The sequence below is a fragment of the Bufo bufo genome, chromosome 4 (genome assembly GCF_905171765.1).
Source record: "Bufo bufo chromosome 4, aBufBuf1.1, whole genome shotgun sequence".
Classification (NCBI taxonomy): Eukaryota; Metazoa; Chordata; class Amphibia; order Anura; family Bufonidae; genus Bufo; species Bufo bufo.
The window spans coordinates 607,209,106-607,225,987 of record NC_053392.1 but is presented as its reverse complement, the minus strand read 5'-3'; the positions used below and the strand labels follow the sequence as shown (position 1 = coordinate 607,225,987).

Genomic DNA, 16,882 nt, shown 5'->3' with positions numbered 1-16,882 from the left:
CTATAGCCCCACTTACGATGATCCGTGGTCAAGACATTGTTATTGTACGTTGGTGTTTTAATAAGGTGTTCGCCAGCATATTTCAACACTTTGTGCGTGCTATATATGTTGATGTGATTCACAAGCGTGTTGCTTTACACCCAGTGACCCAGTATGTACATACTGCGAATGTGACTGATAGTATGTGGCTCGTAACCTCTTTCCGACCACCCACCATAAATTTACAGTGGAAGTCGGGTATTTAAATATGGCGTCCGCTCGCGAGCGCAGCTGGCGTCATTGCCGCCGGTTGCCTGTTATGACCACGGCATCTGGGAGCTCAAAAACTCAGGAGCACACAATCAATAGAAACTACAGATCATCCTGCAAAAAATGAGCCCTCACATAGATAATACACATGAAAATAAAAAAAGTTATGGGGGTCTTAATATGGCGAAACAAATAATTATTTTTCCCAAAAAAACTTTGCATTTTTTTCAGTATTAAAACACAAGAAAAACTATATAAATATGGTATCGCTGTAATCGTAGTGACCCATGGAAGAAAAGTAACAGGTCTGGTTTACCGCATAGAAAACGCTGTAAAAACAAAACGCATAAAACTTTGGCAGATTTCAAGCTTTCCACTATATTCTATGTAATAGTAAATCATGCTATTAGAAAGTTCAACTTGTCCTTAAAAAAAAAAGCCCTCATACGGCTATGTGAACGGAAAAATAAAAAAAATTATGGCTCTGGGAAGGCTGGGAGTAAAAAAGAAAACGAAAAAATGGAAAACAGTCTGGTCCTGAACGGGTTAATTTTCATGTGTATATTACTCACTTGTTGCTGGAGTGATTGGACAGCGTTGTGTTTGTACATTCTTTGTGCCTATGTTAACCCATTCACGACATCTGCGGCCCGTAAGACAGATGGGTCTTTAAAGAGTGGAACCGACGCCATAGCTGCCGTGTTTCTGCTGTTTTACACAGAAAATACACCAGTGGCTAATGTGTGCGATTGGCGATAACACCAATTGCAGACATTTGACCCCTCAAATGCCATGATCAATTATGACTACGGCGTCTGTGGTGGCTCTCCCATGCAGCGATCGGGGGAGCCAATCATTGTCTGAGATAGGGTGGGTCTCTGTAGAAACCCATGCTTTTGCAGTTGTAGTTCTAAGGGGGCCTGAAGGTGGCAGGGCCCCATAAGAATATAGCAAATTCAACCTTTATTGCATAATGATCTGAAGATAGCATATTCAAGCCCCTGGGAGGGGGGGGGGAAGGGGGGCTTAAAAAAGTTGAATACTGACTTAAAGCTCCTTATATAAACTGATCTAAGGACAATGTCACAGTGCTTACCGTATTTTTCGCCCTATAAGACGCACTGGCCCATAAGATGCACCTAGGTTTTCGAGGAGGAAAATAAGAAAAAAAATATTTTGAACCAAAAGGTGTGCTTTCGTGGGCTTTGAACTAATGGTAGCCTGTGAATGACACTATTATGGGGGATCTGTGGATGACGCACTGTTATGGGGGATCTGTGGATGACGCACTGTTATGGGGTCTCTGGATGGCACTGTTATGGGGTCTTTGGCTGACACTGTTATGGGGGTCTTTGGCTGACACTGTTATGGGGGTCTGTGGCTGACACTGTTATGGGGGTCTGTGGCTGACACTGTTATGGGGGCATCTGTGGATGGCATGACACTGCTATGGGGGGATCTGTGGATGACAGATAAATAGCATCTTATACTATTTGTCATCCACAGATCCCCCCCCCCCATAACAGTGTCAGCCACTGTGAATGACCTCCAATACAGGGGGTGGGGGCTGGCATCTACACTAGTTTTTTTAATGGCAGCGGGGCCCAGTGCAGTCATTGTTTTCTATTGCACCGGGCCCCGCTCACTGTACTAATCGTATCTACAGTAACTGCAGGCAATTTTTAACTATAGAATATCTTCAATTCAGCAGCCTGTACTTACGACCATAGCAGGCAGGAGGCAGGAGGCTGGGCGGGCGTAACTCACTACGTCACGTGCCCGCGCCGCCTGCTTCATTCATAAAGTGGGCGGAGCAGGCACGTGACGTAGTGAGTTACACTGCCAGTGCCCGCCCGCCCGCCCAGCCTCCTGCCTGCTACGGACTTAAGTACAGGCTGCTGGATTGAACATATTCTATAGTTAAACATTGCTTGCAGTTAGATACGATTAGTACAGTGAGCGGGGCCCGGTGCAATAGAATACAGTGACTGCACCGGACCCCACAACCATTACAAAACTAGATGCTGGCCCCCAGCTCCTCCTCCCTCCTTGCTGATACACCTCCGACCGCGCAGTGCAGCATGCAGCATTCACACCATAAGATGCACTGCCATTTTCCTCCCACATTTGGGGGGGGGGAGTGCGTCTTATAGGGCAAAAAAAAGGGTACATAATACTTCCCTATAGTAACCAAATAACAACTCCATGCATAAAGTAATCTGTTAGCAATGCTATATGGTATAAATAATTCTGCAATACACTATAAATTGAAATTCATGAGGTTCTGAAGCGTCAGGTGCCAGGCCATTGCCGCTCCCCAACCTTCAGCTGAAGGGTGTACTGAGACTTTTTATACTGGTCTGCAAGAATCTGACATTTAAGACATGGTGGAATGCTGTAACGCAAGTCCAGAGGTATGCTCCTCATCGCCTCTACACTGCGTGCAGAATTATTAGGCAAATGAGTATTTTGACCACATCATCCTCTTTATGCATGTTGTCCTACTCCAAGCTGTATAGGCTCGAAAGCCTACTACCAATTAAGCATATTAGGTGATGTGCATCTCTGTAATGAGAAGGGGTGTGGTCTAATGACATCAACACCCTATATTAGGTGTGCATAATTATTAGGCAACTTCCTTTCCTTTGGCAAAATGGGTCAAAAGAAGGACTTGACAGGCTCAGAAAAGTCAAAAATAGTGAGATATCTTGCAGAGGGATGCAGCACTCTTAAAATTGCAAAGCTTCTGAAGCGTGATCATCGAACAATCAAGCGTTTCATTCAAAATAGTCAACAGGGTCGCAAGAAGCGTGTGGAAAAACCAAGGCGCAAAATAACTGCCCATGAACTGAGAAAAGTCAAGCGTGCAGCTGCCAAGATGCCACTTGCCACCAGTTTGGCCATATTTCAGAGCTGCAACATCACTGGAGTGCCCAAAAGCACAAGGTGTGCAATACTCAGAGACATGGCCAAGGTAAGAAAGGCTGAAAGACGACCACCACTGAACAAGACACACTAGCTGAAACGTCAAGACTGGGCCAAGAAATATCTCAAGACTGATTTTTCTAAGGTTTTATGGACTGATGAAATGAGAGTGAGTCTTGATGGGCCAGATGGATGGGCCCGTGGCTGGATTGGTAAAGGGCAGAGAGCTCCAGTCCGACTCAGACGCCAGCAAGGTGGAGGTGGAGTACTGGTTTGGGCTGGTATCATCAAAGATGAGCTTGTGGGGCCTTTTCGGGTTGAGGATAGAGTCAAGCTCAACTCCCAGTCCTACTGCCAGTTTCTGGAAGACACCTTCTTCAAGCAGTGGTACAGGAAGAAGTCTGCATCCTTCAAGAAAAACATGATTTTCATGCAGGACAATGCTCCATCACACCCGTCCAAGTACTCCACAGCGTGGCTGGCAAGAAAGAGTATAAAAAAAGAAAATCTAATGACATGGCCTCCTTGTTCACCTGATCTGAACCCCATTGAGAACCTGTGGTCCATCATCAAATGTGAGATTTACAAGGAGGGAAAACAGTACACCTCTGTGAACAGTGTCTGGGAGGCTGTGGTTGCTGCTGCACGCAATGTTGATGGTGAACAGATCAAAACACTGACAGAATCCATGGATGGCAGGCTTTTGAGTGTCCTTGCAAAGAAAGGTGGCTATATTGGTCACTGATTTGTTTTTGTTTTGTTTTTGAATGTCAGAAATGTATATTTGTGAATGTTGAGATGTTATATTGGTTTCACTGGTAAAAATAAATAATTGAAATGGGTATATATTTGTTTTTTGTTAAGTTGCCTAATAATTATGCACATTAATAGTCACCTGCACACACAGATATCCCCCTAAAATAGCTAAAACTAAAAACAAACTAAAAACTACTTCCAAAAATATTCAGCTTTGATATTAATGAGTTTTTTGGGTTCATTGAGAACATGGTTGTTCAATAATAAAATTAATCCTCAAAAATACAACTTGCCTAATAATTCTGCACTCCCTGTAGAGTTGAATAATCCATATGGCAGTATAAGTAGTGTCGCGGTTCCATAGTCCACAACTATAGGGACTGCATGGTCCCCTGTATGGACTGTTGCACATGACTCTGCCACATGCAGGGGGTCTAAGACATTATATATATATATACTGTATATGTATGTGTGTGTGTTAAACCATTCCATAGTTGATAGGCCAGCAGAACCTGATGTGAACAAGCATTTTCTGCAGTTTTATTGTCGTTAACGTTTACCTTTTAAATGAGGTTATGTGCGGAAAAAGTGAAACATTTTAATTGGTGTTTTTGTGCTGAGCTCATCAGAAGAAAATGATCTGGAAAATTAAGAGTGCTTTTTTTTCCATTTTAAACTGATTTTCCTCAATTTACACCAAGAAAAATTGTAGCATGTTCTACATTACTCAGTAAAGCCCTTGTGGGTTCAGTAAAACCTTGGTGGGTTTAATAAAACCCTTGTGGGGTCAGTAAACTCCTTGTGAGTGTAGTGCCCTGGAGCAGGGGTACTTTGAAGTTTGGACATTTGCCCCTGTTATTTCACTGTAAAGGGTTAACTTGCACTGACATACTGTGTAACTGCATTTTATATGTTTGTTGTGATATATATACAGTCCTGATCAAAAGTTTAAGACCACTTGAAAAATGGCAAAAAATCCTATTTAGCACGGCTGGATCTTAACAAGGTTCCAAGTAGAGCTTCAACATGCAACAAGAAGAAATGGGAGTGAGAGAAAACATTTTTTGAGCATTCAATTTAATGAAAACAATGAATAAACTGAAACAGGCTGTTTTTCAGCTGATCAAAAGTTTAGGACCACACCTCCCAAAAAAACCTAAACCCCCCCAAAACAGAAATCCAACTTCCAAACATGAACTCAGTGATGAGTAGCTCCGCCGTTATTGTTTATCACTTCCAAAATTAATTTCGGCATGCTTGATGCAAGCGTTTCCATGAGGTGAGTGGGAACATTTCTCCAAGTGGTGAAGACGGCCGCACAAAGGCCATCTACTGTCTGGAACTGTTGTCCCTTTTTGTAAACTTTCCTTGCCATCCATCCCCAAAGGTTCTCAATTGGATTTAGATCAGGGGAACACACAGGATGGGCCAAAAGAGTGATGTTATTCTCCTGGAAGAAGTCCCTTGTCCTGCGGGCATTGTGTACTGTAGCCTTGTCCTGTTGAAAAACCCAGTCGTTACCACACAGACGAGGGCCCTCAGTCATTAGGAATGCTCTCTGCAACATCTGGACATAGCCAGCGGACGTTTGACGCCCCTGCACTTCCTGAAGCTCCATTGTTCCACTGAAGGAAAAAGCACCCCAGACCATTATGGCGCCCCCTCCACTGTGGCGCATAGAAAACATCTCAGGTGGGATCTGCTTGTCATGCCAGTAACGTTGGAAACCATCAGGACCATCAAGGTAAAAAAAATTCTCATCAGAGAATAAAACTTTCTTCCACCTTTGAATGTCCCATGTTTGGTGCTCTCTTGCAAAGTCCAAACGAGCAGTTCTGTGGCGTTCAAGGAGACGAGATCTTTGAAGACGTTTTTTGTTTTTGAAGCCCTTCAGTCTCAGATGACGTCTGATGGTTATGGGGCTGCAGTCAGCACCAGTAAGGACCTTAATTTGGGTCGAGGATCGTCCACTGTCTTGACGGACAGCCAATTGGATCCTCCAGCTCAGTGCTGATGAAATTTTTTTGGGTCTTCCACTTGACTTTTTTGTTCCATAACCCTCAGGATGGCGTGCTGTGAGAGACCCTGCTAATGCAGTTCAACAACCTAACCACGTTCAAAAAGGGAGAGTTTTTTTGCTTTTGCTATCACAACGTGTGACTACCTGGCAGAAAATGACAATTAATCCACATCTTTGCACAGATTTGGCCTTTTAAAGGCATGTGGTCCTAAAATTTGGATCAGCTGAAAAACAGCCTGTTTCAGTTTAATTGTTATTTTCAATTAATTGAATGCTCAAAAAATGTTTTTTCTCACTCTCATTTCTTCTTGTTGCATGTTGAAGCTCTACTTGGAACCTTCTTAAGATCCAACAATGTAAAATAAGATTTTTTTGCCATTTTTCAAGTCAGGACTGTATATATATATACAGTTGCAAGAAAAAGTATGCAAACCCTTTGGAATGATATGGATTTCTGCACAAATTGGTCATAAAATGTGATCTGATCTTCATCTAAGTCACAACAATAGACAATCACAGTCTGCTTAAACTAATAACACACAAATAATTAAATGTTACCATGTTTTTATTGAACACACCATGTAAACATTCAGTGTGCAGGTGGAAAAAGTATGTGAACCCCTAGGCTAGTGACATCTCCAAGAGCTAATTGGAGTGAGGTGTCAGCCAACTGGAGTCCAATCAATGAGATGAGATTGGAGGTGTTGGTTACAGCTGCCCTGCCCTATAAAAAACACACACCAGTTCTGGGTTTGCTTTTCACAAGAAGCATTGCCTTATGTGAATGATGCCTCACACAAAAGAGCTCTCAGAAGACCTACGATTAAGAATTGTTGACTTGCATAAAGCTGGAAAGGGTTATAAAAGTATCTCCAAAAGCCTTGCTGTTCATCAGTCCACGGTAAGACAAATTGTCTATAAATGGAGAAAGTTACTGCTACTCTCCCTAGGAGTGGCCGTCCTGTAAAGATGACTGCAAGAGCACAGCGCAGACTGCTCAATGAGGTGAAGAAGAATCCTAGAGTGTCAGCTAAAGACTTACAAAAGTCTCTGGCATATGCTAACATCCCTGTTAGCGAATCTACGATATGTAAAACACTAAACAAGAATAGATTTCATGGGAGGATACCACAGAGGATGCCACTGCTGTCCAAAAAAAACATTGCTGCACGTTTACAGTTTGCACAAGAACACCTGGATGTTCCACAGCAGTACTGGCAAAATATTCTGTGGACAGATGAAACCAAAGTGGAGTTGTTTGGAAGAAACTCACAACACTATGTGTGGAGAAAAAGAGGCACAGCACACCAACATCAAAACCTCATCCCAACTGTGAAGTATGGTGGTGGGGGCATCATGGTTTGGGGCTGCTTTACTGCGTCAGGGCCTGGACGGATTGCTATCATCGAAGGAAAAATGAATTCCCAAGTTTATCAAGACATTTTGCAGGAGAACTTAAGGCCTTCTGTCCACCAGCTGAAGCTCAACAGAAGATAGGTGTTGCAACAGGACAACAACCCAAAGCATAGAAGTAAATCAACAACAGAATGGCTTAAACAGAAGAAAATACACCTTCTGGAGTGGCCCAGTCAGAGTCCTGACCTCAACCCGATTGAGATGCTGTGGCATGACCTCAAGAAAGTGATTGACACCAGACATCCCAAGAATATTGCTGAACTGAAACAGTTCTGTAAAGAGGAATGGTCAAGAATTACTCCTGACCGTTGTGCACGTCTGATCTGCAACTACAGGAAACGTTTGGTTGAAGTTATTGCTGCCAAAGGAGGTTCAACCAGATATTAAATCCAAGGGTTCACATACTTTTTCCACCTGCACTGTGAATGTTTACATGGTGTGTTCAATAAAAACATGGTAACATTTAATTCTTTGTGTGTTATTAGTTTAAGCAGACTGTGATTGTCTATTGTTGTGACTTAGATGAAGATCAGATCACATTTTATGACCAATTTGTGCAGAAATCCATATCATTCCAAAGGGTTCACATACTTTTTATTGCAACTGTATATATATATATATATATATTCTGTTCATTTGCACTGCATTTGCAAGGCACTGTGTAAAGGGTTAATGAATACTGAGAGACTTTTGGAAAGAGTATGTTTTAAAGGAAAACAGCCACCAAAACCAGAGAGAATGATCTTTTGGATGTCTGGTTTATATTGTTGAAGACTTGTTGTTGCTGAAGACTTGTTTTTATCTGGAAAAACTGCTCGGTCATTCCCATTGAGTGCTATCGAAGTGTATCTGTTTGGGCTGTGTATCTGTACTCCATTCCTCCCACTAGAACAGGGGTCAGCAACCTTTGGCCCTCTAGCTGTTCGGAAACTACAACTCCCAGAATCCTCCTTTCACTTCTATGGCAGTTATAAAAACATCTGAGTAAGAGTGGCTGCTGGGAATTGTAGTTTCACGGCAGTTGGAGTGTTGAAGGTTGCTGATCCCTGCTCTAGAACCTTCTAGTTCAGCTAGAAACTGTATATAAGTAGAGCAGTCATAGCCCCTAGTGTTCTGCCAGGAGAGACTCTGCCAGACTACTTGAGTACCTGAACGAGTAGCGATCACTGCTCCTCATTCTGTGGAGATTGGTGCATGTAAATATGTCTCCTCCGCTGATGGGCAGGCGATTGCTGGGAAGGAATGTTTTCCTATCGACAATCACCTGCATAATCTGGCTGTCTAATAAAGCCTTAAGTCTGTAACGACTGTAGGTAGGGACAGAGAAGGACAGGGAGCCCTAGGGCTAGTACCCAGCGTCTCTACCTACTTGCAGTACAAGCTCTAGATAGCTAGACCACATCTGGTCGACAGTCCCTATGCTATTTAAGTGCAGAGACGGACAAACACAATACCAGAGTCTTACGTAAATGGATCAAAACCAGACAAGCTATGCAGTATCAAACAAGAGACAGAGAGTGGTCAGAAGACAAGCCAAGATCACAACCTAGGTACTAACCGTAGTACCTAAATCAGATGATGAGCATGAACATCCCAAGCCGCAAACCAGGTTATCTCTTTATCACCACATCTGCAGAGAGCCCTGAATTCTCCAGGAGTCAAGAATTTTCTCAACCTCATACTCCAGTTCACCTTAGATGCTTGGAGCATTTTCCAGGCTCTTAAGAGCCTGGGACCAAACTGTGCACAGATCATTCATGATGGCATCCCCCGCAGGACTTCTCCTGGGTACTTTGGTCCCAGCACAAACATCACATGCCGAGACAAAGGCAACCACATCTCGTGACCAAGTAGGCCACCAGTAAGCTCTGGAGACTATAAGTTTAGTCTCAGCTACTCCTGGATGACCTGCAAATACCGATCAATGAGACTCCTCCAAAACTTTAGGACAAAGATTTGGAGGCACAAACAATTTACTAAAAGGAATATTACTGGGAACTAAATCCTGACAACATTGATTTTTGGATGCAAGATCAGGATTAACGGCAGAAATGAAAATACCAGGAGGAAGAATGGTAACAGGTTTAGTATCAATAGACTCACAGGTCCAAAAACGACATAACAAGGTATCTGCTTTCACATTACCAGACCCAGGAATCATAGGGGACTTTCATCAGCTACAAGTTCTATCGCACAGTCATAATCACGATGTGGGGGCAAGGACATCCTGAAAATGTTCCTTAATACAATGATCCTGAATACATTTAGGTAATGGACCTTCTTGTAATTCCAGACCACCATGCTGGGTAGAAAACAGATCTCCCTTGTAAAGAGATATTTACAGCCAATATAAACCCTGTCAAGATTTTCCTTCCTTTGATGAGAAGACATGGTACCCACTTGCATGGGCTCTTCAGACTCTACTGGCGCCTTCACCACATTTGACTGAGAGACATAAAAAAGGATAGACAGAGACAGAACGTTGAATTGAATGACCAACTAACAGGTCCTTCTGAGAGTCTGAGAGTCCCAGTCTGAATTTTGATCTAAGGACCGGATCTTTTGAGCCGGACGCAATACACCACCTGCAAAACTCGGAGCAATACTCCTCGACAGGCTGCCTGCCTTAACGCAAAGAGAGGAACTGACTTTCAGTGTAGGATGCGGTGTCCGGCTCATCATACAGAAGACTGAGGGGAATTACGCAGAAGTGCAAATGGCTACTCCTGGGGGTCACCTTGCAACAGAGACATAATACAGACTCTCTGTTCCTCGGTACCCAAGGAGTGAGGTCTAAATCGAAAATATAGCTTGCAACTTTCCCTAAAAGTTGCAAAATCCTTATGGTCACCAGAGAGGCGGTCAGGGAGCCCAATCTTGGGCTCCATTGGTGACGGAGCTGCAGAAGCATGAGGAGTAGTTTGGCAGAATTCTTGATGCTGGACTCTCTCTGCTAAATCCTGCACCAACTGAGAAATACTCTCCATTTGTGAGGTTAATGCTGCCATGGTGTCCATAGTAGTGCTGGTACCAAGTCTTTTTTGGGCCAGTGATAATGTAACTACTGTAGGTAGCGACAGACAAAGACAGTAAGCCCTAAGGCTAGTACCCAGCCCGCTTTCCCTACCTATTTGCAGTACAAGCCCTAGAACGCAACTGGTCGACGGTCCCTATGCTATTTTCTTGTCCATCTCTGCTTTGCTGTTTGCTAAGTAGACAAACAACAAAGACAGACAAACACAATACCAGAATCGTACGTAAATGGGTCAGAACCAGACAAGCTATGTAAATGAGAGACAGAAAGTGGTTAGAAGACAAGCCAAGATCAGAACCAGATGGACAATGTTGTACCAAATGAGAGACAGAAAGTGGTCCGAGGACAAGCTGGGGTCAGAGGAATGAGCAATCTAATACCACGTAGGAACAAGTAACTAGGAGCACAGCTAGTGAGTCAGAGACAATCACTGGCACTGGTGTAAGGCCAGGAAGGGGTTTAAATAGATCGCCGAGTCCCAAGATCAGAACCTGATAGGTAGTGTTGAGCGAAGTGAAGCTGTCCAAAGTTTGGGAAAACTTTGATTCGAAACCAAATTTTCTTGCGCTTCGTGGTAACAAATCAGTTTTTCCTAAAATGGTGGCTGCACGTGTTACAAAGTGAAAGTAAAAACTCCGGGAACGTGAGATCACCCATAATGCTGTGCAGCCAGCCAATCCACAGATAGCCACCCCCTGTGATGTCACAACCGTACAAAAACCCTCAGAGCAGAGATAAGGAGTCCGTCAGTTTACCTGGCTGACAGAGCAGAGAGAAAATTCCCATCCCTGCTACTAGATAAAATCTGCCCTGCACAGAGAAAAGGGCTCAGAATATTTAATAAAGACCAACTGAAAAAAAGATTTTTAGCTCAAAGTGAGTACAATGCAATAATAAAAAATATTTACCCCCAATGGTCTACATAGCCTTTAAAGCTTTTTCTATATTGTCAACTCCTGGAAAATCCAGTTTACCTGAAATATATCTTAATTACCTGTTTGCCTAGTTTTTTTAAAAAATAGTTTTTTATTTTCAGCATGGAAAAACATTCTGGAAACCATAAACAAGTTGCTGTTAATGAATCTGTAATTCTAAAGTATCTCTACTAGGAATCTGATGAGTACCAGAGCTACTAATCACAAACCAGGTACCCCTTCTCTGCCAGAATCTCCCTAGACATGGACCTCATATACTTTTCAGACAAAGAAAGGGTTGTATACCGTGATCTTCTGGCCTGTATATGTCCTTTGGCGGGACTGGACTAATAAAAAACCACAAGCATGCTTGCTGATGGTTTTTTCTTTTTACCCTAAATAAATGTGATCATACAGTATGGTCGATTGTGCTTTAATTCCTGCCCTATGCCTGGACCCAGTATAATAACAGTGGGTATGTATCAATACTTACATACTATCCCTACTTTATCTGCACCCCTTTTTATAACAATCTAGGGGGGATTATCATTTGCCACACCTTCGTCACTTACCATGGCATAGTCTGTTATAGAATAGGCATGACGTTCCACGAGGCCGTTCTCCAGGAGAGGATTTTCTGCCAGTTTCTAGGTGAGAACAGACAGAGCATTTACACGTTGGTTGGGGGGGGGGGGGGCTATAGAAGGTGCAGAGGTTGCAGTAACACCCGGGCCCTGGTGCTTGAGGAAGCCTCTTTGCCATATGACATCACTATGATAAATGGCACATGGTAAATGGGGGCCCCTGCTACAGAGTTCACATGGGGTCCCAGAAGCTTCACGTTACGCCTTGTATTGAGGTGGTCTACTTACGTTGTCAAGGACACTGCCCCTCCGGTTGCCTGCGTAGAACCTCTGTAAAGTACAGAGCACATCATTAACATTAGCCCTGTCAATCAAAGTGCAGAGGGTGCAGCAGCTGCAGAGAGAGCAGGGCCGTCAGGTGTAATGGCAACGCCCCCATTGCTCCTAGAGGCTCATTTGAATATATTAAATAAAAAACTTAATTAATTTTCACAATACGAGCACATAGGAACATGGGACCAACACAGATGTCATGTAACATGTGAGCCAGTGTCATAGGTACAAATCTACTGAGAGATGCCCTTTAAGGGGTTCTCAATTTTCAACAATTTCTTTGTTTGCTAGAAGGATCCCCTAAAATAAGCTGACCAAGGAGTCTGACCGCTGAACCTTCATCGATCTGCTGCAAGTATTCAATTCTCCTGCAGTGCCCCCACGGCTCAAACGAAGCATTACATGATATGGGCAGACTAGATGGGCCAAATGGTTCTTATCTGCCGACATGCCGGAACGCGGCGGTACTCAGTACCGCCACTTCCAAAAATTGCCCTGGAGAGTACCAGCACCTCTCCGTGCGCCCAGTACGTGGGTTTCCGGTACCGGAGCGCAGGGCCGGCCTTTGGGGTGTGCGGGCTGTGCGGCCGCACAGGGCGCCATAGTAACAGGGGCGCTGGGCGGCCGACAGCTCGCAATGTAATATGCGGCAGGCGAGGCTGAACTTGTGTTCTCCCTCGGGGCGCCCCCTCCATCTAGCCCTCCCCTGTCTGACCTGATTCGTTCCTCCTCCCCTGTGCCTGACCTGCCTGCTGCCCCCGCCGCTGCCAATAAGAAGAGAGACGGGAGGAGGAGGGGAGGGGCTGTGGCCACTGCGCCACCAATGAAGATAACTGACCTGAATACAAAAACAGGAGGCGGGTGCTGGAATCAAATAGCCGACAGCCAACCTCTGTGACAGGGAGCTGCGATCAGCTGCAGTTGAGTTAACCCTTCAGGTGCGGTACTGGAGGGGTTAATTGTAGCTGATCGCAGCTCCCTGTCACAGAGGTCGGGTGCCGGCTATTTGATTCCAGCACCCGCCTCCTGTTTTTGTATAAGAAACGTTTGTGGCACAGTGCGCCCCCCCCCCCCCCCCCAACACCCCAGTATAAGAAACGTTGGTAGGCAGTGCGCCCCCACCCCCCCCTCAGTATAAGAAACGTTTGTGGCACAGTGCGCCCCCCCCCCCCCCAACACCCCAGTATAAGAAACGTTGGTAGGCAGTGCGCTTTCCCCCCCAAACACCCCAGTATAAGAAACATTGGTGGCTCAGTGGGAAGTGCCAGTGAGGGTTAAAAAATAATAAAAAAATTTTAACTCACCTCCTCCAGATGATCGCGTAGCTGCCGTTCTCCTGTTTTCTTCAAGACCTGTGGTGACGTCACTGAGCTCATCACATGACCCATTACCATGGTGATGGATCATGTGATGCTAACAGTGATGTCACCACAGGTCCTTTGACAGGTCATGAAGAAAGAACAGAAGACGATCAATTGGAGGAGGTGAGTTAATTATTATTTTTATTTTTTAACCCTCATTGGCACTGCCCACTGCGCCACCAATGATTATTATATTGAGGGGGGGCCCACTGCGCCACCAATGATTATTATATTGAGGGGGGGCGCACTGCGCCACCAATGATTATTATATTGAGGGGGGGCCCACTGCGCCACCAATGTTTATTATATTGAGGGGGGGCGCACTGCGCCACCAATGTTTATTATACTGGGGTGATTGGGGGGCGCACTGCGCCACCAATGTTTATTATACTGGAGTGTTGGGAGGGGCGCACTGCGCCACCAATGTTTATTATATTGGGGGGGCGCACTGCGCACAATGACGGGTTAGGGAAATTTCACAGCAGAGTGCGCATGCGCTGGGAGCCTCGCCGGCGGTTAGGGTAGGGAAAAATTATGGGCCAGTGCACAGGTGCGGTGATCGGATGGATGTTCTCAGCAGGACACCGGCCGACACTGCGCATGCGCTGGGGGGTACTGGTACAGAGAGGAATTAATGTGTGTGTGTGTGATGAGTGGGGGGGGGGGTCTGATGTGCAGGGGGGTACTGGTACAGAGAGGAACGAATGTGCGGTGGTGGGGGGGGTACTGTACTGGTACATAGAGGAACTAATATATATGTGTGTGATGGGGGGGTCTGATGTGCAGGGGGGGGGAGCACCGGCGCCTAATAGAGTACCGGCACCTCTTTTGGCCCACTTAAAGCACTGCCGACACATTCTATGTTTCTATGTTTCTATGAGAAATGAAGCAATGGATCTTACCGGCTTTATATTTTGAATCTTGGATGTAGGATCCTATAAAACATAAGACATCAATTTAAAAAAGTCCAACTTCCCTTTTGTGCAGAAATACAATGAAGTATTAGGAATATCTGTAAAGTTCTCATCTACACCTCCGGTGTCTAATCCTTCAGAGCTTGGCATTGTGCATCGACCATTGTGAAACCAATGCAATGGTAATTCCGAGAAGTTGAAATTTTTGTACTCAACCATACCCTGCATGTTCACCACTCCATTCACCTCTATGGTATGGCACTGGGCTATCTCCATCAGTCCCATAAAAGTAATTGGAGCGGTGGTCACGCATGAGCACTCAAGATCCCTTCACATGGAAGTCAGGCTTCCAGAGATCATTCATTTATCACTGCATTTCATGGATCCTGGCAGATGCGTTTGGTGGAGACCCATACGTAGTGGCCAGCCGAGCAGAGAAAAGAGGGGGGAACAGGTAGACAGAAGGGGAAAGACAAAATACTCTACGGTTGGCAAGACTTACCCCCTCCCCCCCCTTACATGTCAAGTTTCGGTTTCAGGGGCATGGATTGTGTTGCTTCTGTGATCCATGTGGGTCACTATAGGGGTATTAACCAGACCCAATGCCTGCTCTGATGCAATTGGAGCCCCACATAGTCCATTACCTGCATATCGCTGATACAGGCCATCAATGTGTCCGGACTTGCAAATTGAATCATGTTCCAATAATGATGGGCCTTGGTGCCTCTTAAATCAAATGTCATGGTCAGCCCACCGGTCAGGTTTGTGAAGGCATCGGCAGGATCTCCCCAGTGTAAATTTTGATATGAACCAAGAAATCTTTTTAAAAAAATCAATAAAAGTTTTTAGTTTTTTTAAATTCTGTATTGTATATATTTTTAGCCCTGTAAAGACCAGGAAAATCCACCACGTCTGAATATCCTCCTCTACCCTAGAGGAACTGGTCCTAAGACAGAATATGACACCTCATGAGACACCACATAGTGGCACACAGAGAACCTACCAATCCACGAGATGGATCTGTAGGCACTACAGGTTCTAATGTACATGCCTTGCAAGAACCCACAGTTTATTCACCAGGAACATCAGTCAAGAAACTATACAAGCCCCCAACCGTAATAAATCTGGAGTTAATATTTTAATGCTGTAGAATACAGACTTTCATGGACCTGCACAAGCGGCAATTTGCGGTCTACAGCACGGGCACGGGCTTCACACAGTCGTGTGAACAAGCCCTTAAAGAGGACCTTTCATGGGTCCAGACATTATGAAATAAGTAGCAGGATATGTAGGGCATAGAGCAGGGATCTAAGAGTGCTTACTATTTTTTATGGCGCACCGCTCCGTTCGCCCGCTGTGCCCCTCTGCAGTTTTCCCGCCTGGTATGCTAATGAATAGCATTGGTACAGGGAGGAGGAGACTGCCCTGTTTCTCAATGGGCGTCTTCTTCTCCCTGGCTGTAGCGCTGTCCAATCACGAAGGAGAGCGTCAAAAGCAGGGAGAAGGTGAGGTTTTTCTTTTTCTCCCTGGCTGTGACGCTCTCCTTTGTGATTGGACAGCGCTACAGCCACTGAGAAACAGGGCAGTCTCCTCCTCCCTGTACCGATGCTATTCATTAGCATACCAGGCGGGAAAACTGCAGAGGGGCACAGCGAGAGAACAGAGCGGCGCCCAGAAAAAATTGGAAGCGCTCTTAAATCCCTGCTCTATGCCTTACATATCCTGCTACTTATTTCATAATGTCTGGACCCACGAAAGGTCCTCTTTAAGGCTTGATGATAGGTCTTTCAATGTAGCAATTTGATTTTGATACCCTTAGGTATCCAAGATCTAGTAGGCTTATGGGTAACGATGCATTTCTTTCACGAGTGTCCTTCAATCATCGGGTTGAGGCGATGAATAATTACTTTGCATACGCTTTCTCCAGAAGGCAAGGCCAGAATTCATTTTCGCAGGATGGCTGCACGGACAAATACTTTCCATTTAGGAATGGCAGCCTGTCATCTATCACAATGTCGACCCACTCGCCAAGGTGCCATAGCTGGAGACCCAAAAACAGAGCAAAGATTATAAAGAACATATCGTCTATATATACAATATACATAGTATCTGTCTATTCGAAATATTTTTAAAAAATGTTCCAGTGTATTATTTTTTTTTGGGAGGTGGTGATATTGCCAGTATTATAACCTTAAAAAGGGGTACATAAAGGCCAATGTGCCTATTTATGTCAGACCCCTCCTATCATTGTCATACTAGGCATGATTGACAACCAATGTGGCAGCTATAATTGTGACTGTGTTGGTTGTCACTCAGTTATGTTGTTTTTTTTTTTTTTTACTTCCTTCTCAGTCATTTCAATAAATGTACATTTTC

The 16,882-nt window shown here is 44.6% G+C and overlaps 1 protein-coding gene across 1 annotated transcript in view; it reads right to left on the bottom strand.

The window, feature by feature from the left end:
• The window catches only part of LOC120997543 (calpain-13-like), an 83,776-nt gene that overhangs the window by 56,168 nt on the left and 10,726 nt on the right, over positions 1 to 16,882 (bottom strand). Inside the window, exons 5-9 of the mRNA XM_040427634.1 lie at positions 16,414 to 16,547; positions 15,151 to 15,325; positions 14,495 to 14,527; positions 12,187 to 12,228; positions 11,887 to 11,961 (exon numbers count right to left, since the gene is read on the bottom strand). Coding sequence (XP_040283568.1) covers positions 11,887 to 11,961; positions 12,187 to 12,228; positions 14,495 to 14,527; positions 15,151 to 15,325; positions 16,414 to 16,547 — 459 coding nt within the window. The remainder of the gene's footprint in view (positions 1 to 11,886; positions 11,962 to 12,186; positions 12,229 to 14,494; positions 14,528 to 15,150; positions 15,326 to 16,413; positions 16,548 to 16,882) is intronic.